At 41.8% G+C, this 24,771-nt stretch overlaps 1 protein-coding gene across 3 annotated transcripts in view; it reads left to right on the forward strand.

Moving 5' to 3' along the window:
• The window catches only part of Sh3kbp1 (SH3 domain containing kinase binding protein 1), a 342,524-nt gene that overhangs the window by 269,601 nt on the left and 48,152 nt on the right, over positions 1-24,771 (forward strand). For all 3 annotated transcript variants that reach the window (XM_023709017.1, XM_004625662.3, XM_004625663.3), the window contains 4 exons: positions 2,204-2,311; positions 12,159-12,210; positions 15,536-15,616; positions 18,305-18,464. In XM_023709017.1, coding sequence (XP_023564785.1) covers positions 2,204-2,311; positions 12,159-12,210; positions 15,536-15,616; positions 18,305-18,464 — 401 coding nt within the window. The remainder of the gene's footprint in view (positions 1-2,203; positions 2,312-12,158; positions 12,211-15,535; positions 15,617-18,304; positions 18,465-24,771) is intronic.

The following is a 24,771-nucleotide window of genomic DNA, read 5'->3' on the forward strand; positions in this document are numbered from 1 at the left end:
TGAGATCCCAGGTATAGGTACCACGTTCCCTGCATGTCTAAAATGTGGTACCTACAGAAGTGAAATATATCTTTCACTTAATTGGTGTTTCTTGAATTGAGTATCATGAGAAGTACAGAACTGAGTGTTAGATAAAAAATAAGGAGGCATTCATCATAATCACTTTCCTAAATGCAAATTTCAAGATGGATTTTGAAAGACATATTCCTAAAGAAAGGAGAAAAAGTTGTGCCAGGAATCTCCTTGGAAGCAGAACCTTCTGGATCGAAAACGTAATTTCTAAAGGTTAGGGGTAAAGAAATTTCACTTCTCCTTCCTTTGCAAGTTTTTCTAGTATTGTTTATTTTTTTTTAATTTTTATTTATTTATTTATTTGAGAGAGAGAGAGAGAGAGAGAGAGAGAGAGAGAGAGAGAGAGGCCAGCTCAGCCCACCAGGGGGCAGGGCTGGCTGGCATGTGGTGCTGGGGGATTGAACCGCGGTCCCTGATGCTTTTGCTAAGCTTGTTCTAAGTAGGTGCTTTAGACCACTGAGCCATCTCTCCAGCCCTCTAGTATTGTTTATAATATCTATAAAGATATTGGAAGTCACTAGATCCTACCACTACAACCCCTATTTGAGAATCTCTTCTTCAGGAACTAGATTGTTTAGGGGGTGAGAATGCAGCAGAAACAGCATCCTACTGTTTACCTGGACCTGTCATTTTTCTTATTAAATCTGAAGTTGTTGCTTCAAATGTATTTGATTTTTTATGTCAGTTAGGACTCGAATTTGTAGTCTGTGACTAAAGGCTCATCTCTGAAGTCTGCATTATCTTCTCTGGAGTCAGTTTAACCTTGTAACAAGTACCACCGAGGAAGTGGAAAGTGATGATCATATGTTTCTCACTTGAGGCAGACCTTGTGCTAATTTATGTGGAATCCCTATGGATTCAAGTAGCTAGATTACTCCATTTTGTCTGGGAGTAATTTAAGTATTGGATTAGAGGAGAGTGCAGATCTTGGGGCTAGAAAAAGCCTTCTTTGGTTCCACAGATATTACTTATTTTATGAGACACCATGCAAAGGGCTGGGGTATAATGATGAAACAAAATCAGATATGTAACTCACCTCTCAGAATATTTGCTCTGCAAGGCAAAAATGAACAACATAAGCCATAGCCCTCCTGAGACCTATGTCTAATGCTGGTGCCCTCCTGGTTCCTTCCCCAATGCCATGAGTATTGGAGGAACATGAGCAGTAGAAGTGATGTTGGATCAGGAGGAGCCAGAGGATCCAGAGGACAAATTCATTCCGAATGAACTGGACTTCTAAGCAATTGAAAGGAGAAAAACTAGAGCAGGTTTTGTGAGCCAAGGTAGAGTACCTAGGACAATGGTGGTGAACCCATGGCATGCATGACACAGCGGGCTGTTTGTATCATTGAGAGCTCTAAAACTCTTGCCATCACTGGCCTAAGATAACTGTGAATCCACAGTAGAAGCTTGGAGAAGCCCAGGCTCTTGCCAGACTTGGTGGTTGCCCTCTCTTTCTAGCACCTGGCATAGTGTAGCTACTCATGAAATATTATGTGAATGAATGAACAGAGTAGAAATTATCATTCAAATGGAAGCAGTTTTGATCTGGAGCAGTGGTTAGGGGTCTTCATTCATTTGGTAAGCAAACATTGACTCCTTTAAGGTGGAAGAAGGGCTTTTTATGGTGACAACTGTGCCTCATCAATATCAAAAGGAGAAGGTGAAGCAGAGCAGGGTATTAACGAGCTTGTGTAAAGTTTGATTTTCCTTTGCTTGGCTGACTGTCACAAAGCCTTTTTTAATCTTGATGAGCTTTGTGACAGGTTAACTGAAGAGAACATTTGTACATGTGATGTTTTCTAAACCACCTTTCCAGTTAATTAAATACTTTTATTTTGGTAAAGTTAAAATGAAGAAAATACATATTTTCTCATCTTTAAGGAAATAAAACAGAAGACTTTATGGACTCAAGGCATTTCAAAATAGCATTGGGTTTTGAGTCTCAATTAGCAGTTGTGGCACACCTAAGCTTTTATTCTCCCTCTGACATTGGGGTTTGTGCAGACTTAGTAACTATTGTCCTGTTGATATTGGTCTCAAAGAGGCAGCTTCTGTTCTCTGTAAAGGGATGTTAGGCCTCTCTGGAGGATGCTGGCTCCCATTTCTCACTCTATTCTCCTGTTTCCAGGACTGCATTGACATAGGCTGGTGGGAAGGTGAGCTCAACGGCAGACGAGGAGTGTTCCCTGATAACTTCGTGAAGTTACTTCCGCCAGACTTTGATAAGGAGGGAAATGTAAGTCTCTATGCCTTTGATCTCAGTGTTCTGCATGCTACTAGAATTGTATCTTCGATGAGACTAAGATGAGGGGTGGGGGGGCGTTTGGTATAATGTTGAAGAATACTGGGGTTTGAATGTTTGATGGGCCTGGGTTCTGAGATCTTACTGCCTATATAGCCTATAACAAGTCTATTATAGAATTCATCTTCCAGCTGCTGACAATGATCGCTATTCTGGGGTTACATGTGATAAGGCAACATAATGTGTATAAGGCACCTAATAAGGTACGTGGCATATTTGAGTGCCCAAATAAAGTGCGAAAATTTTGGATTGCTGTGTTTGGTAAGTGGTTGGCCTATATCCTGCATAGCATAGTTCTTGGGGGCAGTGAAGTAATTAATATTGTGGAAGTTGCTGAAAAGCATGATATGAAGAATGAAGCCTGCTAATCTTCCTACACTACATACATTGTGTGTACATGTTTACGTATATGTATTATGTACATACACACTTCTCATCTGTGTTTTCTCTTTGAGAAAACCCATTCAATAATGCTACTGTTTAAACCAGCCAATCCATTTGGGTTTGCTTTGCTTCATATGTGCTGTTTCTCCACCAGTGCTGTATGTAATAAGAAATGTTGAAAAACTAAAAATACTTTCATGCAAAGGGGCAGCAGTTCGGTCTTACCCATCCTGTTCTGCACCTCAGTGCCCTTTGTGCAAATTTGTGCATGCCTTCTGCCCATCTTTCCATGCCTGAGAGCTCCGATACTGGTTTCCTGTCAAACCCAGTCCTAATACATTTCCATTCCAATAGAACTGAGGTGTGGGAAGGATTACTACAATACTGGTAGGTTGATTGCTAAAGATAGTAAACTAGCACTTAATGCTGCTTCAACAAATGATTGTAATTGTTTGCAAAATTGGCCGGTGTTGGCATCTGCCAAGACTGTGATTTATAGATATTCAGATGCGTTTGAAGCCTAGGGACACTTTTTATGTTTCTTGATAGCTTGCTCTCTTGTATTGTTTGGGAGAAATGCAGTCTGTACTATACCTGTTATTGTTTCTTAGAGTATGAATTTTGGTAATAAGAATCTAGACTCCATTTCCCAATGTTTTCTGGATCTTTAATACTTAAAGTGTGATCCACAGCCCGATAATATCAATATAACTTAAGGGCTCATGAGAGATGCATACATCCTACCCTATGTGTGCTGAATGAGAAACTGTTTTTGACATGATTCTCAGGTAGTCTGTTTGCCTATTGAAGTTTGGGAAACACTGGTATGCAACAGATCTACCTGAATGACAGCAATCCCACTATCCACTTCCCCCCACATTTTAAGAAGGAAGTAAACTCACACTGTTGTTAAATAAGGAAATTTTTATGAAGCAAAATAGTTTGAGACATTTGCTAATGACTATGGCAGTGGTAGGTTGTCAATTGACAGGAAAATCAGTCACTAAGAAAAATAGATTCTAAATAATGATGACTGGTTAGGAAAAATTTTGAAATAGTGAGACTCAAAAATTAGTTTCAGCAAACGTTTATAGAGTATCATAGTTGTAACTGTAGGCTAGTGATGGCAAACCTTTTAGAGCTTCAAATGATGACAAATGTCCAGCTGTAGCACATGTGCCATAGATTGGCCACCACTGCTGCAGCTTGTGGCATCAGACAGGTATAGATTTGAATACTTCCTCTGTCACTTGTTTTGTAGTGAAGGCCATGTCACTGAATATCTCTAAGCCTCAGTGTTCTGCTTCATAGAATTGTGAGAATAATTATACTTATCCTGTTGAACCATTAAGGTTGACTGAGATGAGGTACATGAATTTCTTAGCACAGTGTCTGAAAGCTGGCCAGGGAGATGGCTCAATAGAATAAGTGCTTGCCTGGCAAGCGCAAGGGCCTGAGTTCAATCCCAAGTACTGCCCCAAAAAAAAAAAAAGGCTGGAAGCTGCTAACTGTCCGGATCATTATAATTATTATTACCTCAGAGTAGGGGGAAAGACTCCAATAGAACTATGAAGTAGTGCTGCATGGCCGAATCTGGTTTTTTGTTTTGGTTTTTTTTTTTTTTGGCTTCAACTTGGTCAAATCAACTCAGTTATTGTGGTGTCTTAGTTTCCATGGGAATCAAAAGGCATATAAAATCTTTAATGAGTAGTCACTAAAAGACATTCATGGATATATGAAATACATTTCTAGAGGTGTGTTACTGCTTGTATTGTACTTTATTTTCATTTGTTTACTCGGTATTTATTGAGTTTTTTTCTCTGAGCAAGCCATCATGGTGATTGTTAGGAAGTAGAGTATACATATAGTTGTTACCCTTGCGGGCTTAGATTAGGTAGCAAGCCTGGTGTTCAAGGCTATTGAGGCTTGCTGGGCCTTTCTAAAAGAGTATTGAGAATCCAGCTGCATGGAGGCAAGGGGCCAGCCAGACTGCCTGTTGCAAGCTTCTCAGCTATCTTTGTGGGGCTGGTAAAACACAGTTCTGGGCCACTAAAACCTTTGTGATGACTCCTCTCCATTTGCCAAAGAATCTTAGGAAGCATGCTGTCCTGCTAGACATTTTCCACTTTACTGGTTCTGATTGAGATAGTATGGTTTGCTTTTCTAAAACTGACAGATAAAATCACATGTATTTACCATGTGCAACATGATGTTTCGAAGTGTAGTCAGCCTTCTGTATCTGCAGGTCCCACATCCCTGGATTCCACCAAACTCAAATCAAAAACATTAAAAAAGTTCTATCTATACTGAACATGTACATACTTTTTTAAGTTGCCATTCCCCCGAAAATATAGTACAAAAGCTATATGCATTAAACCTGTATTGCTCTAGATATTATAAGTAACCTAGAGATGATTTAAAGTATACAGGAGAATATGATTAAGTTATATGCAAATACAACACAAATTTATGCAAAGAACTTGAGTATCAATGGATTTTGATATCCATCGAGGTCCCTGGAACCAGTCCCTCACAGAACCCAAGAGATAACTATATGTATAACATTGTGGAAGGACTAAATGTAATTAACACATATATTTCCTTATATAGTTATCCTTTTTATGATACAGGAAATATGGTTTTGAAGACTAAAGTAGAATTTGCATCATTCTTTTAACAAATAAGTGCAACCTGCAGTTGACCTCCATTGTGGACTGCCTGCCTTTTACTTTCTAGACTTTTTTTTAAGTGGGAAAACAAATTCACTCAAGCAAGACTGACTCTGACTCTGTAGTGTACTTTTCTAAGAGCTGTGTGTTACATAAGGCACTAAAGGAAGCACTTCCACTAAGAGAGTGAGGTTGTCAATGATGAGTGGGCTCCGCATGGCTTGCTTGTTGGGACATGCATGCTCTTTACAGCCCCAGGGACATGTCTCCAGTTCGAGACAAGCAGCCACTGTTCTCTTTGATAAGGAGTCTTTTAACCTTGTCCCTATGAAGCAGAAAACCCAATTTTAGGGAAACAATAGGCATACCTGTCAGATAAAGTAATACCTAGAGCTGAAAAGTGATTATATAATAGGACATTTAGCTTTTTTTAAAAAAAGTATAACTTTCTTTTTCATCTCCTCTGTCCTATAAAACCAGCCAACCAGCTTTGTACTGTTTGTTAAGCCAGCCATTATTGCTGCACCCATAGCACTGGTATATTGGCAACAGCATGACTAGTGATTGGGCTGTCATTTGATCAGTTGACACTGTAAAGATGATTAGAATCATCAACATGCAGGCACTATGTGAATGACAAACTCTGAAACATTTTGGCACTGGTTTTAGCAGATGTCATCTTGTCTTGCCAGTGGCTAGGCTTGCAATCATTCAGAAAAGAGGACAGTCTGTGATGATTAGGGTAGACAGAAGCAAAAGGCATTTCTTCAACAGCAGGCCTCTTGACTCAGTAGACATCATCTGTGCTTGTTGATGAGGCTGCTGTAGTTTGGAGAGGGGCCCTGGATTTAGGCAGTTACCACCAGGCTTGTTGGAATTCTTGATGGTCTTTCTTCCTGAGAGCATTCAGCGGATTCTTTCTCCAGCGTGACAAATACTTTGAGGCTTTCCCTCAAGATATTCCAGGAGAGCACACTGATCTCTCAGTGCATATTTTAGAGCAATTATGTAAGCTATTTATGAGAGGACCTAGATTCAAAGGCTGTCTGTTTGTTTTGAGCCTTGACAGTAAAATTGGACATTAGAATGGAAAGATTAAATATTCTGAAACCTCTAATGAAGCAATGTGTGTGTTCTGGCATTGTAATGGAAAGATAATGAGGAACTTGGGCTCTAAAGGACAGCAGAAATAACACCTTGCTGATACTAAAGACAAAAATTAGAATATGTTTCAGATAATATTTCTGAAAGATAGTCTTTCACAAGTCTCAGGCTGCAGTTCTTGCAAGAGAAACCATTCAAATCACTTTGGTCCATGTCACCAGCAGGTGTTCCTAAGCTTCACCTAAGTCAGTGGTGACAAACGTATGGCATTTGTTCTTCAGCAGGCTGTTTCTATTATTGAAAGCACTAAAAGGTTCACCATTAGTGCTTTGGGTGTCTTCCTAGTGAATGAGCAACAGTGCAAGACCTGTTTTCTCAGCCACTGGGACTCAGAAACTTGCCCTAAAGATGTCCCTGTGATCATGATGCAACTCTCAGAATTTCTGCCAACTCCCAAAGTTACCTGAGTATCGGGCTGGCAGCTAACTCTCGAAAGAACCCCTGAGATGTCAGCCAGCCTGGAACATGTGGACCTGCCTGCACTGAGCATTTGTCCTTCATAGTAAAGAGGGTAGAGTGAAGGAGTGAATCAAGGAGGTGAACTGAAAGAGCATTTTTGAGAGAAGCTAAATGTCAAAGCCTGGCTGACCACCCACGAGGCCATCAATATGGATGGGCCCACTTAAGAGGAGACCATGAATATAGAACACTAGGTTAGAGATTGAGGCTGGGAGTAAACTAGAGAGAAACCTTCATGAGAGCAAGGGTATACAGTGATTCCTGGGGATCTCCTTTGCCAGTGCCAGGGCAGGCATTGCTGAGGCTCCAGAACAAGCAGTGGAGCAGTTATAGACACTGTCATTTCCTAGAGTATGTCCCAGCTGCAGACTTGAAAAGTGTGACTAGATCTCCAAAGGCAGAAGGGAAAGGGCAGCCTTCCATGTGTTTCTAGAATACAAGGGTTATCCTGGTCAGGAACTATCCATTTGTGTATCTTCTCTAGCATTCAGAGAACTTAGATGGACATGGAAGGGCTTCCCAAGGTCCAGTGTTGCCCAAAATCAAGCTTAGATTTGCTTCTGAACCCTTATATTCTCTGAACAAAACCCCCTCCACATACAGGGCTTGAATATGATTTGTCCCCACCCAAACTCATGTAGGGGTCTGATCCTCATTAACAGTGTTGAGAGAGAGTAGGACATTTAAGAGATAGGTCACGGGAGCACCACCCTTGTGAATGAATTGATGCATTTCTGGAGAGACCAAATTAGTTCTCTTGATTCTAGATTAGTTCTCACAAGGGTAGGTTGTTGTAAAACAGTCCTGGCACCTTTCTACAGTCTCTTTTGCATACATAGTCTTTCTTCCTATGCTTGCATCCTTCTCTGATTTCTGCCATGAGTTGAAACAGCATGAAGCTCTCACCAGAAACACAGAAGATGCTGGCACCATGTACTTGGATTTCCTGAACCATGAGCCAAAGTAAACCTCTTTATAAAATACCCAATCCTCAGATACCCTAACAGAATATTGCAATAGAAAATAAACAAAGCAACCCATTAGGTATACCCAGCCTTCAGGGTATACTCCCCTGCTTATTCTCAACAAAACCTATCTTGGGGCACCGTGCTCTGAAGGCAAATGGCACAAGAGTCCAAGTGGTGGATCAGAATTCTTGCCAGGGAGAGCAGTTGAGCCAGCTGATGCATTTTTACACTGGAGATTAGCCACTCTTGGCAAACAAAAGGCTTAGTCAGTTCTGAAATCCTTCACCAGGAAGCAAAGTTTGCCTTGCTGTCATCCTTACACTGGAACATTCAGATCTATTTCCTTCCTAGTAGTATAACAGTAAAAATCAAATCAAGCCAATCTGTCCTTTGAAGGATGATATGGCATCTCCATCCAAGCCAGCAACTCCACACGCAGGCACACACAGATACACATCACTTAGGCCTGTGAGTCTTGCATATATGAATACATGGAAAGCATTTGGATTTCCCAGAAGTCAGAAAATGTTGGCTCACTGATTTTGTTATGACATTTTTGTGATAGCTCTTTTGAAATGAATCTGTACAGTCTGGACATTGAGAAACATGAGTTCTAGGTCCCCTCAGGCTACCAACTAGCTGTTGTCACAGCCCCTCTGAGCCTCAGTTTTCTTAGCTATCAAGAGGATTCCTCTGATCACTTATCCCTCTTAACATATACTGCTTCTTTTAAAAGCACCTGTAAACTGAGCAGGCAGAAGTGCCTAAGTTTGGGGCTGGAGTGTCTTGCTTTCACCATGGAAGGAGAGATAAAAGACTATATGGAATGAATGCCTCCAAACATTTAGATCTCTAGCTCCTTGCCTGAGTTGGCAGGATGATTCTGTGTATCTATAGCTACTTAATATTACATGGCTGTCCAACTGCATGGAGGACACCTTGACCTACTGCTTACCCTGAAGGACCCCCAGTTCCATTTTCTATATCCAGCCACAATTGACATTTTAAGGAAAATCAGCTCCAGGATCTGTTCATGTCTTTTCTTTGAGAATCATGAACTCCTGTAATATATTTTTAAATTTTTGATTAAGTTTATTGGTACATTTTAAATATACAAAATGATTATTTTCATCATAGGGACTTTGTACTGGAGAAATTTTTCTCACATTTTGTTAATGGCTTATTCAATTTACCTTCTCAGTTTCTTCAGCCCTTTTAGTTGTACTAAAAAGAAGTAGGTACATGTGTAATACTTTATTCGTCTCTTAGGTGTGGTCTAGAGCTGGATGGATTGCTAGGCCTGAATTTTGTTTGGAATTACCTTAAATGACATCTTACTTGATGGTCTTTTCTCATGTGGAGAGGCATGATGGCCGTCAACCAGAGAAAGTGAAATCAGTCAAGGGAAGAAAAAGGAGGAGCAACAGCTGTAAACTCTCTGCTAACAAGCAAAGGAGGCACCTGGCCAGTGATACTGCAGTGTGGCAGATGCAAGGCACATAGCTCCTGAGTTGCCCCTTCCTTTTAGAAGTGCCCCAGTTATCTCCACAATGGCCACAGCTCCAAACACAAATGCACTGTTCTGCCTCCTCCCTTTGCTGCATTCATGCACACATTTGCCATGACCATACTCTTCACACACTGTCAGCTAACATTTCCTGTCCTCTTGCCCCACAACTCCCTTATTCACTGCCTTTCCCCCATCCCTGCACAACCCTGTGATAGTCATGTATCTGATGCATGCTAAGTCTTACACAACACTAAGGGGTTTTATTTCTGAGTAAGCTTGGAAAATATGATGACTTATAATTGTCTTTTTTGTTGTTTTTAAATTTAGGGCCATGTGGTTTGAGGCATGGTTGATGGGGTAATGGTCTGTGTTACAGAAAGCACATATGATATTGGTCAGAGCAAATTTCATACCAGTAGGGGGCGATGGAGACATCCAGGGGTAGGCATTGTTGGGACTTTGCTGGCTGGGAAGAATTAGGCCAAAGGGTGTTGGCAGTTTCATTAATAAGCAATTACTCTCATTCTGAGGTACAGGAAGGTTAATTGGCAGAGTTTCAATGATGACTTCATTAGGTAGGCACACATCTGTCCCCAGTCTAATTTACACAAAGACAGAGAAGAGAGGAAGGAAAAGGAAGGAGATGGTAGAGAACTGGAAGGGACTGACACAGGAAGTAGAATAATTGAAGACCCTGAGTCAGAAACATATCCACTTAGTTCAAGGCCTGTACAAGGAGAGGTAACCGTTAGAGTTGCATGCTTTTTTATTATAAATCTTATTTATCTGTACTCATGTAGACAGTACAAAAACACATTAGGAAAGAAACACACATATACTCTCATAATAGTACTAATCAGAGATCATCACTTTAAATTTATTTTTTCGTCTTTTTCTTTCTGTAAGTGTTGCCGCATAGTTGAGCTCATACTGTAGCTGCAATTTGATACCCATTTTCTTCTTCCAACTTCAGCATAATAGTTCCCTGTGCTTTTATGTATGTAGTATTATGACCACATGATGGTTTGTCTTGTGGGTGTTCTTTGGCAAGATGGGTGCTTCATCCTATTGGCCAAACATCCCTGGGCTTGACTCCTAACAACCCCACGGCCTCATTTAGTAGCTTGATGACATTAGGAAAAGACATCTCTTTAGATCTCAGTTATTTCAGTGGCAGAATGAGCATACTACTATGACTATCTTACAGAGTAGTCTCAGCCATTAAAATAGAACTTACTCTTTCTGACACCACCTCCTCCTAAGAGTCAATTTCCTTCCTTGCCTTTTATAGATGAAAAGGAACAGTTAGGTGAAGTTGCTTGTTCCATGTCTAGGGCTTGTCCCATGCAAGGGAAAGAGACTTTCAGGGACAGTCTACAATGTCTCACCATGCTATACTGTTAACTCAGAGTAACTTGTCAGAATCACTAAACCAGTGAAAAGCAGGCCTTAAATTATTGAACCCAGAGCCCACATGCTATGATGCCCCCGAGAAAGTTCCCTGTAGGTCTCATATTCTCTGGATTTTAGTTAAAAGCTTTTATTATTATAGCTGTGTGCTGCGTTAGGCACCAATGTGCTTGTTAGGCACCAACGTTAGGCACCCTGCGTTGGGGCTAGGGTTGAACATGTGTTTTTACTAGTCCTTATGACAATGTCACAGTAGTACATTTGCAGAGAACAGAAATGGCTCTATGGACCTTTATTAAAATCACAGATACACGGATACCCAGAGGTTGAGAAGCATGGGAAGCAACAAGGGTCGTATGTTCCAACTCTCACATTTCCATCCTTTAATGATTCCGCTACTGAGTGGTTCGCTCCTTGCCTTTGCTATACCCCTTTGCTCTTATCACATTGTCAAAGATGACACAGTGGCTGCATTCTCTGACCACTGAATCATTTGCAAAGTCTAGTAGGAACATCTCCTCCTTCCCAGCAGTAGATTCTAGATAACAAAGAAGTGCATGGTGGTTCTGGGAACACTTCAGGGGTAAACAAACACCATCGAAGGCCCCTGTCATCTACACAGTAACAGTGTGGGAAAGAAAAACCAATAGCAGCTGCTTTTCAAAAACCTGCATTCCAGTTTATCTCAGATGGGTAGGTGCAACTGGTCCACAGGTACCTTGCAAATGCCCTGGAACTGTTGGTGCAGAAAAGGGCAGGAGGCTTAGAACCCCACCGGGATGCAGCAAACCCTCAGCTTTTCACATCCACAGCAGATTAGATTTTGAGTCTTCCCAGTGAATCTTCTCCAAATGCTTGATTATTCAGCAGATTAAATCTTAATTGCAAATGCAGTCTCAGTGTAGGAGTAGAGTACCATTGTGCTTGCTAGTTTCAGGCCATGTTTGCTGAGCCACACTTTTCCAGAAGTGTGTTACAGATTTAGAAAGGGGGAAATGGTGTTTTGTTTGTCGATCAGTTTTGTTTTGCTGACTGAATTTATTTAAGTGTTTGTTTAGAAGTACTGAAATATGACGTCCCTGGAGAGAAAATTGCTCAGTATTTTTGGAATGGTTTTCTAAGTTGTCCACACTGCACACAGAAAATGTCTGTCGTCCTTCTGTAAGAGGACAGTTTGCCAACAGTCTCATGCGGTATAATTTTGATTATTTTTTCAGAGACCCAAGAAACCACCACCTCCTTCCGCTCCTGTCATCAAACAAGGGGCAGGTAATGTATCTTTTGGTTCCATCAAATAAAGCATAAGGTCTGTCTTTCTGTTACCTGTGTTTAAATTGTCCTTGAGATCAAGAAGCCTGCCTGCAAATGGGCATAAATCACCAAAATGGGAAGTTATGCCTGGATCTCAGTGGGCAGCTTTTAAATACAGATATCCCTTTTAAGAACCTGTTTAATGATTTTCAGACTTAGAACCCATTTTTCAGACTTAATAACCCATCTTATTTTTGTACAATTCTGTACATCTTGTTTTTAGAGCCTCAGTGTCTTTTTTGTACAGTACCCTTTGTTTATACAGCAGTGTAATTTTTTGGTGATTGTACTGTACAGTATACTATGATAGTTTTATGTTCAGTTATATATTACAGCACTGTATATAAGAGTTATGGAAATAAAAGCAAAGTCATCAAGTTGGAGTTGCCTCTGACCATTTCTTTGCTCTGAATATTGTAATGTACATGCTATATCCAATTCCTCATTTAGAGACCTGGCTATAGGATCACAATTCAGCTGTGAAATGAGGAATGCCTGCAAACTGCTGCTTTTTCTTAAAGACAAAAACATGTCACTAAAATGTGTGCTTTATGTAGTGTAAAACCTAAGGCTCCCAAGAGAATGATCAGAAAAAAAACTTTTAAAGTAAATCAGCTTTAGTTGTTGAGTTTGTTTTTAATAAACTGCTTTTAAAGAAAGAAGAACCTGATTTTGTCCTGTATTCCCCATGTCCTTTCAAGGGTTGGTATAGGGAAGATTGCAGTGTTCCCATGGGCTGTAGCATCACTGTGCATGTAGGGAGTTGCTGACTTTTTAATGTCTGTCCAGAGTGGTTGACCAAAATTTGAACTTACTTTACTTCCCTTCAATTAAAAGATGCTTTTCTAGGCATAAATAATTTCCCCTTGGATTTTTTTAAATCTTAAAAAAAATCCAATTCGCCTTTTCTGTATTGTTCAAATAATAAAGCTGAAAAATACAGGAGTTGATATTGGACATTTGGTACTCACTGCACCCTGGGTTCTCGTACATATAGAGGATGATTCATATTTCCCACCACAGCTCTTCTTTGTAATTGTTATAGCTAATTGTGGGGGAGCATTCTTCCACTAATAACTAGCTAAGGAGCTTATTTATTTATTTATTTATCTTGTCTTCTGGAGACAGGGTGTTGCTATGCATTTCAGGCTGGCCTTGAGATCACTTTGTAGCCCAGGCTGGCCTTGAACTCACCATGATCCTTCTGCCTTAGCCTCCCAAGTGCTAGGATTACAGGCATGTGCCTGAAGTAGCATTTTAAAAAAGTATTAAAATAAAAGACTAGGAATATTTTTAGTTCTACACAATTATGATATGTCTATGACATTTAAAGTATGAATACATTTTCAGATTGGTGTGTTCATAAATTTATTAAGAAATGATTTTTTAAAGTTATCTTTGGCCCATCAAGTTGGAGAAGGAAATCAGCTTGACCCCAGATTTCTTTCCCATTTCCTTGGGTATAATTGAGAATTACAGAGATTAAGCCTTGAAATGGGATGTTAATTATATCTGCTCCACCCCATCCATCCCTGTTGGTGTTGAGCAGTTTCATTTTGCCACCTAGTGGTTCTTGCCATATAAATATTTTATTATGTTGAGATTAAAGCAGGCTTTTTATGTGTTTTACTCTGTAGACCCCTTTTCCCCTAGAGGTTTTGGTAACTGGAAACTAAGGAGATGAACGAAGTGGTGTAAAGCTTAGGCAACCTAGCATATAGGAACTAGGATTGGATTTTTCAAGGTAGTGGAATTGTTAATTCTTTTTGAATCTCTAGGAATGAGAACTCCACTGTCATTACAAAGCTATACTATAGCATGTAGGCAAGTTATTATTTTTAAAATAATTTTACCATTTGTGATGGGTCTCTGTGTGACAAATGAAGATGACAGTTCATCCTCTTAGACTACTGCTGCTGCTCATTTATCCTGCTGAGGGTATGCTTTATGATAAGGAGGTAAATATTTGTATATTCCTCATAATCAACTTTCCTTGACCAAAAGAAAAAAAAAACAGATGGAATTGATGTACATCAGATACAGTGTTAATTTATAGTGAGTCATTAAAGGGATTCAGATGAAATGTGTGTTCAATGGATTGTTTTCTTAAAAGTTCTTTTAGGCTCTGAGGCTGTGTAATTGAGATTTTAGTACAAGCACTCATCTTTTGGGGTGGGTCATGTGAAGAGTTTGTTAGGCACTCAAGTCTATAAATAAAGAGAGGTACTTCTGATTGGTATGTGCTTAGCTATTTCCAAAGTGCTCTGCATGGCTAAGGTACCGTCAGATCTCAGGTGGGGGAGCAGCTACAACACACATGGGTAAAGATAAATGCTGAGTGGTCATTTGGAAAAGTGTGATACTTGAGGAGTTCAAACACACAGAGAAAGGACTTAGGGAGAACGCGTGTAACATCTCTGCATATCCCTCGGTTTTATATTCCAGGTATTCTACATTGTAAATCACTCCAAGCTTAGCAGAATAAATTAGCACTCTTCTTATGCCCACAGATTGTATGAGTCAGAATGTGGACAGGACATGGGCAGGATGACTTGTTTCTACTCCACCAAGGCTGGGACCTGGGCTGGACTAGCTGCTTCACTTCCCTGTTCGTTCCCTGTGGTGGGGTACGTGGAAGGCTGGTCCAACTCAGGCTGTAGGCCACAGTGTCTACATGTGGCCTCTACAGGGTAGTTGAATTATTACAAGAAAGTTTCAGTATTCCAGTAAGTGAACTTGATGACCTTTTATGACATGGCTTTCGAAATTATGTATTTCTTAGGCCATTGGTTGAAGCAGTTGCAAACCTGCCCACATTCCAGGCAAAGGATATGGATCCCACCTTTAGTGGAAAGAGTATCAGACAATTCCAGGCCATATTTTAAAACTATTACAAGATTGAATTCAGGTCCACATGAAATCACTTGTTTCTAGAGCATGATATCCAGTAACCCATTATTTGTACATTTTGCTGAGTGACTTCTTTATTTTTACACACTGTTCATCTCTACTCTGATAGCCTTTGACTGTTTTTTACGCTTAAGAAAGCAATTTTAAATTTCAGAAAATGTCACTGGTTTTCTTATAAAATAAGTATATGTAGGGAAGCAAACTTAATGACATAGGCTGGAAATGACTTGCAACTCATGTTAGCCAGGTAATACCAGCACTCAGCTGATGGGAAAAAAGTGTATTGCCTTGGATGTACCTGATAAATATTTAAACCTTGGTATGTCTAATAAATGAAAACATTTTCTGTTAACTGTTATCCTTTCCCTTTTAGGTACCACAGAGAGAAAACATGAAATTAAAAAGATACCTCCTGAAAGACCGGAAACACTTCCGAACAGAACTGAAGAAAAAGGTATGAAATCAATTCTTCACTGGCAGCTCTACAATTAGAGCCAACATTATCTGTCCCAGTGCTAGTGTAGATTACCCATAGAATTCGCTTTTTCCTTAGAATATGATGATTATGGGTTTGTTTTGAATACTTATTAACATCCTATTTCTAAGGAAATAGGAGGGGGTACTTTATAGGGTGAGTTTCTCAGTAAATGAAAGACAACCAGACCAGTCACTCATCACAGGTACTGTTCTGTGATGTCTCTGCCGTTGCCATTTCGTCTGTACCCTGAAATGGCAGACACTGAGTTCCTGAAGGTTCCTGAATGTAGCTGGCAGTTTTCATCTAGCCTCTTCTCTGTGCCTAGTGCCCAGGGTGCTTGCTCATTGCTGTCGATAGATAGACTTGATTTAGTAAAATTCCCTTTCATATAGATGAAAGTGCTCTTCCTTGATCACTACTGGGCATTTGGTGGGTTAACAAGGTTGCAGATACATGTCCTTGCTGAAGAACCTTGGTGGCTAGGGGAGCAAGGCATGGCAATACTGAGGAAGAGCACCCCAATGCTCAGAGTCTCCTGAAGGTGGTCAGGAGTGGCATTGGCAGGGAAGTGGCTGAATCTCACACAGTCAATTTTACAGATGTGTTTGATTCTTACCATTCTGAGTGTCTCTTCCAAAGAAATCTGCAAGCTGTGTAAGGACTCATTTTATTTGGTGCCTAAGATTTGATTGATCACACATTTTTATGGGAAAAGTGCCATGTTGTTATTAGGAACAGAGGCTGAGAAAATTCCATTTTAAAAAGCAGTTATTTTGAATCAGAAGAGAAATGCTGAATTAATGAATATAATTATTTGGAAGTGCTCCTTGGTGGCTTCTTGAAGGTTTATTGTGAAATTGCATATTTCATATCAGCCTGCTGCAAGTTTTACCAACATTACAAGCTGCTAAGAACCTATACCTCTTTCTTTCACAGTGAACAGGTAGAATTTGAGTTGTAGCACTCCATTGTGAAGGCCAAGACTGTGTCACAGATCAATGAAAAATAGCCCCTTGAGGTTACAGATAGATCTTTGCTAAAAAGCACATGTTATGAAATAACCAGACACCATCCCTTGTCCTCACAAAGGACATATGAGTAGTATCTTGTTGCTAAACTAGCTATGTGCTGAAGACACTTTTCTGCACTGGTCCGTGTGGACCAACTTACAGGCTGACACGTGGACATCTCCTTCCTTGGCTGGTCAAGTACCTATATACCCCTGGTTTTTCCCTCCCTTGAGGTGTTTTTTTTTCTAATAGTGAATATATACCCATGTTATTCCAATTTCAACACCATGGGAACTTGTTCTGTGCCTCAGTGAGTCAGGGATTCAGAAGCCCTGCTCAGAAGCAGTAAGGAGGCCCAAGAGCAAGCCCTGCTTTGAGGCTTGATGTCACTGTCAGGTCAGCCTATACCCAGTCTCTCATTCAACCTATAACCTGCTGGAAGTGCTTGTCCTTTTCCTGTTGCCCAGCAGGAAGCATCTCCCCTGCTTAGCATTTCACCCAAGCTCTTCTCCTTCTCCCTCTTCTTCTTGCCCCCATGTGCCAGAAAATGAGTTCTTAGCATTCCTGGTTGGAGCCTGTTTCCCCACAGACACATTTTACAGATGAGCACAAAGATACTTGTGCCATACCTGGTGGGGTTTCTAAAGATTTTGCCAGTTGGCCTGGCCACCCAAGCAACAGGAGCCTGTATGTACAAGTGAAAGTTGTCAGAGCCTGTATGTGCAAGTTCTGAGTACTGTCTTGCACATCAACACAGCAGCCTATCTGTGCTCCAGTGTGTAAGTCTCTAAATGTCCATTTTCATCAAGAACTGTATAGGTATATGCTGTTTGCAGTAACCATGGGGCAAGGCTGGTTGAAAATAGAAAACTTGAAGTTGTCACTGAACACTGTCCAGTTTGGTCACCAAGTCTGGCTTAAACTTTGTCCTAATAACTCTGACTTCAAAAAGCTTTGGAAACTACCTATATGTGAAGTCCCAGTTTGTCTTCTGAGCTCAAACTATACACAGGGAATCGAGAATGGATTGTTCCCTGAAATGCTCATGACCCTTTTCAGAGGCTAACCCAAAAGGGGCCAGGCTGGTTCCCTCCTCAGCAGGGCATTTGGGCCAGTTACCAAACATACCAGCCATCTACTGAGCATCAGCCATGCACCACCACTGTGCAGGGTCTTAGAGAGATGAGCAGAACCTAGGCCCTACTCTCAGAGGCCAGCAACCTATGGCTGTGCCAAGTATGCAGAGTGTCTGAGCAGGTCCTGTTTGGAAAAGGGCTCAGGTGAGGAAGGAAGAAATCTTCCATGGAAGGAGGGTTCAGCTGTTGAGGCAGGAACATGATGGTGACATGGTTTAGCCAGACACTGAAGGGTGAGTAGGAGCTGGCTCAGGGTAGACAGGGGTGGAAAGGGCATTCGAGGCAGAGAGGCCTGCATGAGCAAACACATGGAAAGAGGGGAACAGAGAGGTGTGGCTTTGTGGGACTTTTTTGAACTTGATAAAGAATAAGTGATGCTTATTTTGCTGTCAACTTTACTTTTAGAAATGGTATCAGTGATTTTTCTAAAGCACAAAATAATCCATCTGCATGTACGTACTGTCACTTATACTAGATCTATGTGTTTTCTCCATGTTCTGATAAACAATAACTTAAAGAAAGACCAGAGCGAGAGCCAAAACTGGATTTGCAGAAGCCCTCTGTTCCTGCCATTCCGCCAAAAAAGCCTCGGCCACCTAAGACCAATTCTCTCAGCCGGCCTGGTGCGCTGCCTCCAAGAAGGCCAGAGCGACCAGTGGGCCCACTGACACATACCAGGTACTGGGGTATTCTTGCCAAGGGGGCGGGCATGGGGTGGACAGGAAAGGAACACGAGTGCTGCAGACCTCAGAAGGGAAGAAGAGAGGAGGACAACGGGGAATCAAGGTTGTCTGAGGCTGCCAACCCCTTCTGCCCAGCGCAGAAGTGCTGAAAGGTTGGGGATGCAGGACGAGTGTCAGGATTAGCAGATGAGGGATGAGCATCAGCACCTGGGCCCTGCTCACACGCAGCGCTTTTGCCTGGCCTTGAGAGAGCAAGCCCAGCTGCCTGTCAAACTACAGGTGCGAGTGGCACACCCACCTGCATCTCCCCGGTGTCCTCTTGGCCTCTGCTGAGCCCAGCTCATTTGCAGCTGCCTCCTGCTGCTCTGTGGAGCCTCACCTCACACCCCAAGTTCCCTTTGCTCTTTACTACTGTGGAAACTACAAGTGTGAAGCTTGACAAGTCGCTGTCTCTCTTGCCTCACAGTCTCCATTTGTAATTTTTATGGTACATAATAGGTACCTGCACCATAGGGAATTTTTACAATACAGATCATGTCTTGAAATATACCTGAATATTTCCCATGTATATATAGCCACATGCCTATTATTGTCATTTTAATTTTTTCATTTTTATTGTTCCCTGTTGAACAAGACAAGAACTTGTCTACTTAACATTTTAAAAAATTGGATAAAACATACATATAGTTTACTACCTTAGCCATTTCAAATACACTGCAATGGTGAGTAAGTGCATTCACATTGTTGTGCAGCCATTCCCAGAACTCTCTTTCACCCTGATAAACTACACCTCCATATCTGTTAAATAGCAACTATCATTCTCCCTCTCCTCACAATGCTGGCAGCCACTATTCTACCTGCTGTCTCATGACTATGCACCTTGCATAAGGTGTATCAGAATTTATCTTTTTATGAAAAGCTTATTTCACTGAGCATGTTGTCTTCATTGTTCATCTGTGTTGTAATGTGGTTCATTTAGTTTTAGTAAAATGACAACAGACTGTTCCTCTAACACATACACATATGTCCAAATACACTCTGATGCCCAGATACAGAGGGAAGGTCGATGTGGATGATTGAGAGATGTTGGAATCACAACCAGTACTATTGACGCACACATATGTGGCAGGAGGCTGGGTGGGGGCTGAGCCCAAGCCTATAATCCTCTCAGGAGCATATGAACCCATTTAAGGAGCAGGGGCTTTGCCTATGTCACTCTATAGGTTATCTACTAAGATCTAATCCAACAACTACCTACAAACAGCAACTCTTGGGGAAGTGAATAGAATGTTGGCTCCTACTCAGTTGGCCAGACCCCTGTGTGTCACACCGCTTTCTATAACTCAGAGTATAAAGCTTTGTGCATACATGTCATGAGGCCACATGACAGCCCCAATGACTGGAGCAAGGGCCACATCACTAGTGTAGTCGGTCCAGAAGCTAGCATATCAGAAGAAAATGGTTTTATACACCTGAGTGCTTCTGAACAGAATATGAGCTGTGCAAACAGAAGCTATGGAGCAGGAAAGATTATGCATAGCTTTATAGCTGGTGAGAATAACAGCAAGAGTATGTGCTGTCAAACTCTGTTACTCTTTAGGGGCTATGCACATTTCAATGAACTCATTAACAATTTCCAAAATACTCCTGCTGCTCTTTTTAATGATCTGATTTGAAAGAGAAGTAGAATTCTGATTACTTCTTCTTTGCCTTCTAGAGTTACTCTCAGAACTCTGGTTATGGGACAGGTGCAGTCTTGTAAGCGAAGGGAAAGCTGTCATCCTGGCCAAACTTGTGGGCCACAGAGGTCCCATTTGCTTCCTGTCTCTGTCTAGATCTTGTGAGCTTCGTTCTCCTAAAAGCCAAGTGTCAGTTAGGATTATGGGCCACTGAGGAAGATACACTAGGGGGCTTTGTACAGAGACCAGTGGGAAATGCAACTTCTGAACATTGTGTCATCTGAGCAGACTGGGAGAGGGTAGCCAGCCCCTACCCCCACTCTCCCTGGAGCTATCCAGCCCCCAACACAAAAGCTTACAGAGGGGAAGGAGGAAGGAGGAAAGGCCTGGGGTCACTGCTCTACCAGATGAAGGGAGAGCAGGGTTTGCTCTGACTCAATGGTTCTGACTTGGGCAGCTCTCACAATCACCTGGAGACCTGTTCAAAGCAAATTGCTGGGCCCCACACCCATAGTTGCTAACTCAGTAGTTCTAGGCTAGGCCTGGGAATTTGCATTTCTATTAAGCTCCCCAGTGCTGCTGCTGGTGGTGTCCATGCTGAAAAAATGAAGGTCTAGATTCTCCCAGGTTGGTGGCAGTGCTTTCACCTTCTTTCCTGACTTCCTTTAGGACACCCACTCATGCTCCCAGATTTCTACACCCGCTCAGTGTGCTCCTCTGGAAGCTTTCGCTTCTCACTCATGATTGCTGTCTTCAGTGCCTGACATCCTGGGTTTAGCTTAGCGTCAGGCCCCATGTTATACCACTTGGGATACACACACCCCCAGGCTCCTTAACCAGATTTAAAGCAGATCAAGAGTGTGTTTTGTCATCCCCACATGCCTTATGATGGTGAGCATATGGTAGTGGTTCATTTAACAAACACTTAGTGGATACCATAGTTCCTTAAAGGCGGAGCGATGGGTGGGAGTGTCACTTCTTATATTCCATTTTGTCTCTTCTGTCATCATTCCCAGTCCCTATACAAGCTTTTTAGCATGTATGTTTACATTTTAAGTAACCTAATGTGGCATAGATTTCAACATACAAAAAACAAGCTAAAGATCAAAGAAAGGCTTATTGTTTAAGTACTAAACAGTTGCATTGGACCGATGCGTAGATTGGTTTATGAACTCATTTTGTTCTACCAGATTAGTTGGGATGGGAATGTTCACTTAATTTACAGTTTTGTGTCAGTGTTCCTCCAGAGAAAGGCTACAGTGTGCTGTGTGAATCCACAACTTCACCAGGATTTACACGACTAGATGGGTGGATAGACAGATGGACAGATGGTTGAGCAAAGGGACACAAGGTCATCATTGACATCTCCTGTTCAGAACTAGGTGTCAAAGCTCTAACTACTAAATTTCAGTTCATGCTGTTCTCACCAGCAATGTGGTGCTTTCAGGAAAGACTGATCTCTTTATCTTTGAACAGGAACTTGCATCTCTGAGTGGAAAGGAATATTTGAGTTTAGGAAAAGCATATAGCCCTTTTTGGATATATTCACTTAACAAAAATGTGCCAGGGCTTACTGTGTGTGTGTGTGTGTGTGTGTGTGTGTGTGTGTGTGTGTGTGTGAGTGAGGATCTGCTCTGAATCTTAGGATGAGGCTCAGGTTGTCCAGTTCACTTTTCAGGAATTGTATCTGGAAAGAGTAGAGGGACCCCAGCAAGCAATTTGTGTCTAATCTGACCAGGTAGAAACACATCAACGACCTTACAGTGATTGCTCTCTTCCTCACGTGTTTATATCCTTGACCACTACTAAGAATATTCTTCCAATTTCTGGAAAATATTTGAATACAAATATTTGACAGGACCAAAGACTTTTTTAAAAAGTTAATACCAGGGTTGATTTTAAAATTCAATAATCCTAGAAGATCCTGCTAAACCAGTGATGCTACATCTTTTTGAGATCGAATGCCCAAACTGCAACTCAAATCTACTTATTGATTGCAAAGTACCAACACTGCCCTGTCTGCACTGTTATTTGATGCTTGGCTGCTGGGGCAGTGCTGGGGCAACTTGGCTTGATGCTAGCAGAGCCCTGTGTGCCCACTGTGGCACTCATGCCATAGTTTTGTTACCATTGCACCAAGCTGTATGTGCCTCCTTTGTTATAGTTTGAGCCTGGGAACTACCTCAATTATTACTTCATGTAGACAAAAGCCTGCTCTACTCAGCTTGCCTCACCTAACACGTAAGTAAGGTGCTTGGGGTGAAAAGAGGGTTCTGTCTGGCTCTCTTTTTACATTGAGCATATGGAGGCTCATAAATACAAAGCCTATTGACCTGTTCTTATATTTGAAAATAAATGTATTTCAATTAGGTGCCCATACCTAACTCTATCTGTATGGGTGCACACATGAATTATGCTTAACTGTATGCATTATTGACTTAATGGGTTCAGAATCCTCTTTGAGAAGAGGTTCTGAAAATTGGGAAAAGGGCCAAAAAGGAAAACCAGTGAAACAGTAGAAAGCATGTTGATAGCGGCTCTCATAATTGCCTGCATTGAAAGATGGCAAGCCAGAATCCCTTGAGGCAGAGCAGGAAAGTGCCCTCAAAAGAAAATAAACCCTAGGGCCAGTGAGTTAGCTCAGTGGACTAAGCGCCTGCTTAGGCAAGTGCAGGGACCTGCGTTTGATCCCTGGCACCACATGCCACACTGGCCCCGCCCCCAGGTGTGTTGAGCCAGCTATCTGGATGGGTGTGGTGGTGCAGGCCTATAATCCCAGCTCTGGGGAGGCTGAAAACTGGAGAATCATTGTAAGTCCAAGCTGGGTAGTGAGACCCTATACCAACTAATAAAAAAGAGAAAATGAATCCAATAGGGAAAGAATTAGAAGCATGGTAGCTGGGCCAAATCAGACAGTGAACTTAGCCCATGTCATAATCATTTTGATTTTTCTTCCCAAAGAATGGGAAAACAGGAAAAGCACCTTCCTTGGAGTTGGGAAGGAGCATTGTCTGGTGTCTGCTGCAAGCTCATATGCTCTGATTGGAGGTGACAGGTGACTAGGAGGGACTGGTATTTGACACGCATGATGGGGATCTAGCATAAAGAGGAAGGAAGTACACATGGAAGGCATGAGGAGAAAGTAAAAGTGAACAAGGTTGGAGTGGAACGAGTTGCTGGCCTGAAGAAAGTCCAGAAGCTAATGGGCAGAAGGTGAGAATGGCGTGTTCAACCTCAGATGTGGGGTTTCCTGAAGAGGGGCCTAGCCACATTTGGGGAGCACAGATGTGGACAACAGAATGTGAGTGATCCAAGTCCTAAGGGCTATAGGGACTGGGGATGGTCACCTGTGTGGCTGTCATAGATAGGCTCAGGATGATGGCAAGAGCTGAAGAGGGAGAAAGCCACTGCTGTTCAAGTTAGAGTGTCCTTTAGCCACATGTCAGTATGTTTTTGAGTTAATGACAGTTCCTTGTAAAATGAGCTTAACAGTTTGATAGCACATGGTGGTGTGTACCTTAAAGGAGAAGGTGAGGTCAGGAATTGAGCTGATAGCCATCACTTGAGTGTCTGAGAGTGTCAGGGTTAGATGTGGGCAGTTCAGTGAGGAGGTTCTGGATGTGGGGAGTTGGTTGCCAAAACTCTCACAGGACACTGCATTTACTCTGGATGTGGAAACATTGCTGGAGAAGTAATTGTAGAAGAGGAATAGTTGAGTGGTGGACACAAGGATGTGAGGCCTCGTACCCATACCAGTACTACCTGAAGATGACCTATTGCTTTAAATGTTAAACACACCATGTACCTTTCCTATGAGAACTAGAAGTTATGTTGAGAGAAATGTAGCAATGGCTGGGCTGATAGTGGACTTGCATCCCCCACCCACTTCTAATGATGCAGGAACCTTAGATTTTAGGGAAACAAAGGAACATGTGACTGATGAGGTCTCACATTTTTGATTGAGGTGCAGATTAAGTAAACATTTATGTGAGGAACATCAGCTCAGCACTTAGGGAAGGACACATGCCCCTCTGGAGATCAATTTACCGGTATGAAGTTAATTTTTTCTTTCTTTCTTGTTTTTTTTTTTTCTATATTTTAGGGAAGGGTCTACATGGTATTCAGAGTCTCACTACTAGATGGGACTTGTAGTGATTCTCCTGTTTACAGCCTCGCAAGTGGTGGGATTACAGGCACATGCCACCATGCCCAGTCTCAATTGCCATCTCAATGCACCCCCCGGGGGCCGGGCCGGCACAGCAGGCCGGGGATCGTAATTTTTTCTTTAGATTGACCAAGGCATCCTAGCTGTTTATGCAAGTGAGATTACAATTTAGCAGGAATAAGCTTCCAAGTATGGATTGCTAGATGTGTAGCCTCCATACCCACCAAAAGAAAGCATTTTAAAAGACCCATTTTTCTTCTTAGATATAAACTAACTAGTCAATTCCTCTTTTAAAAAGGAAGAGAAGCCAGATAGCTCAGTAGATTAAAGTGCCTGCTTAGTTAGATGCAGGGGCCTGGGGTTTGATCCCAGGCCTGCCATGCCAGCCTCGCACCCGGGGCATGCAGAGACAGTGAATGAAACGGGAGGTGGAGCACATGCCTGTAATCCCAGCGCTT

This window comes from Octodon degus, unplaced genomic scaffold, assembly GCF_000260255.1.
Source record: "Octodon degus isolate 3935 unplaced genomic scaffold, OctDeg1.0 scaffold00010, whole genome shotgun sequence".
NCBI lineage: Eukaryota > Metazoa > Chordata > Mammalia > Rodentia > Octodontidae > Octodon > Octodon degus.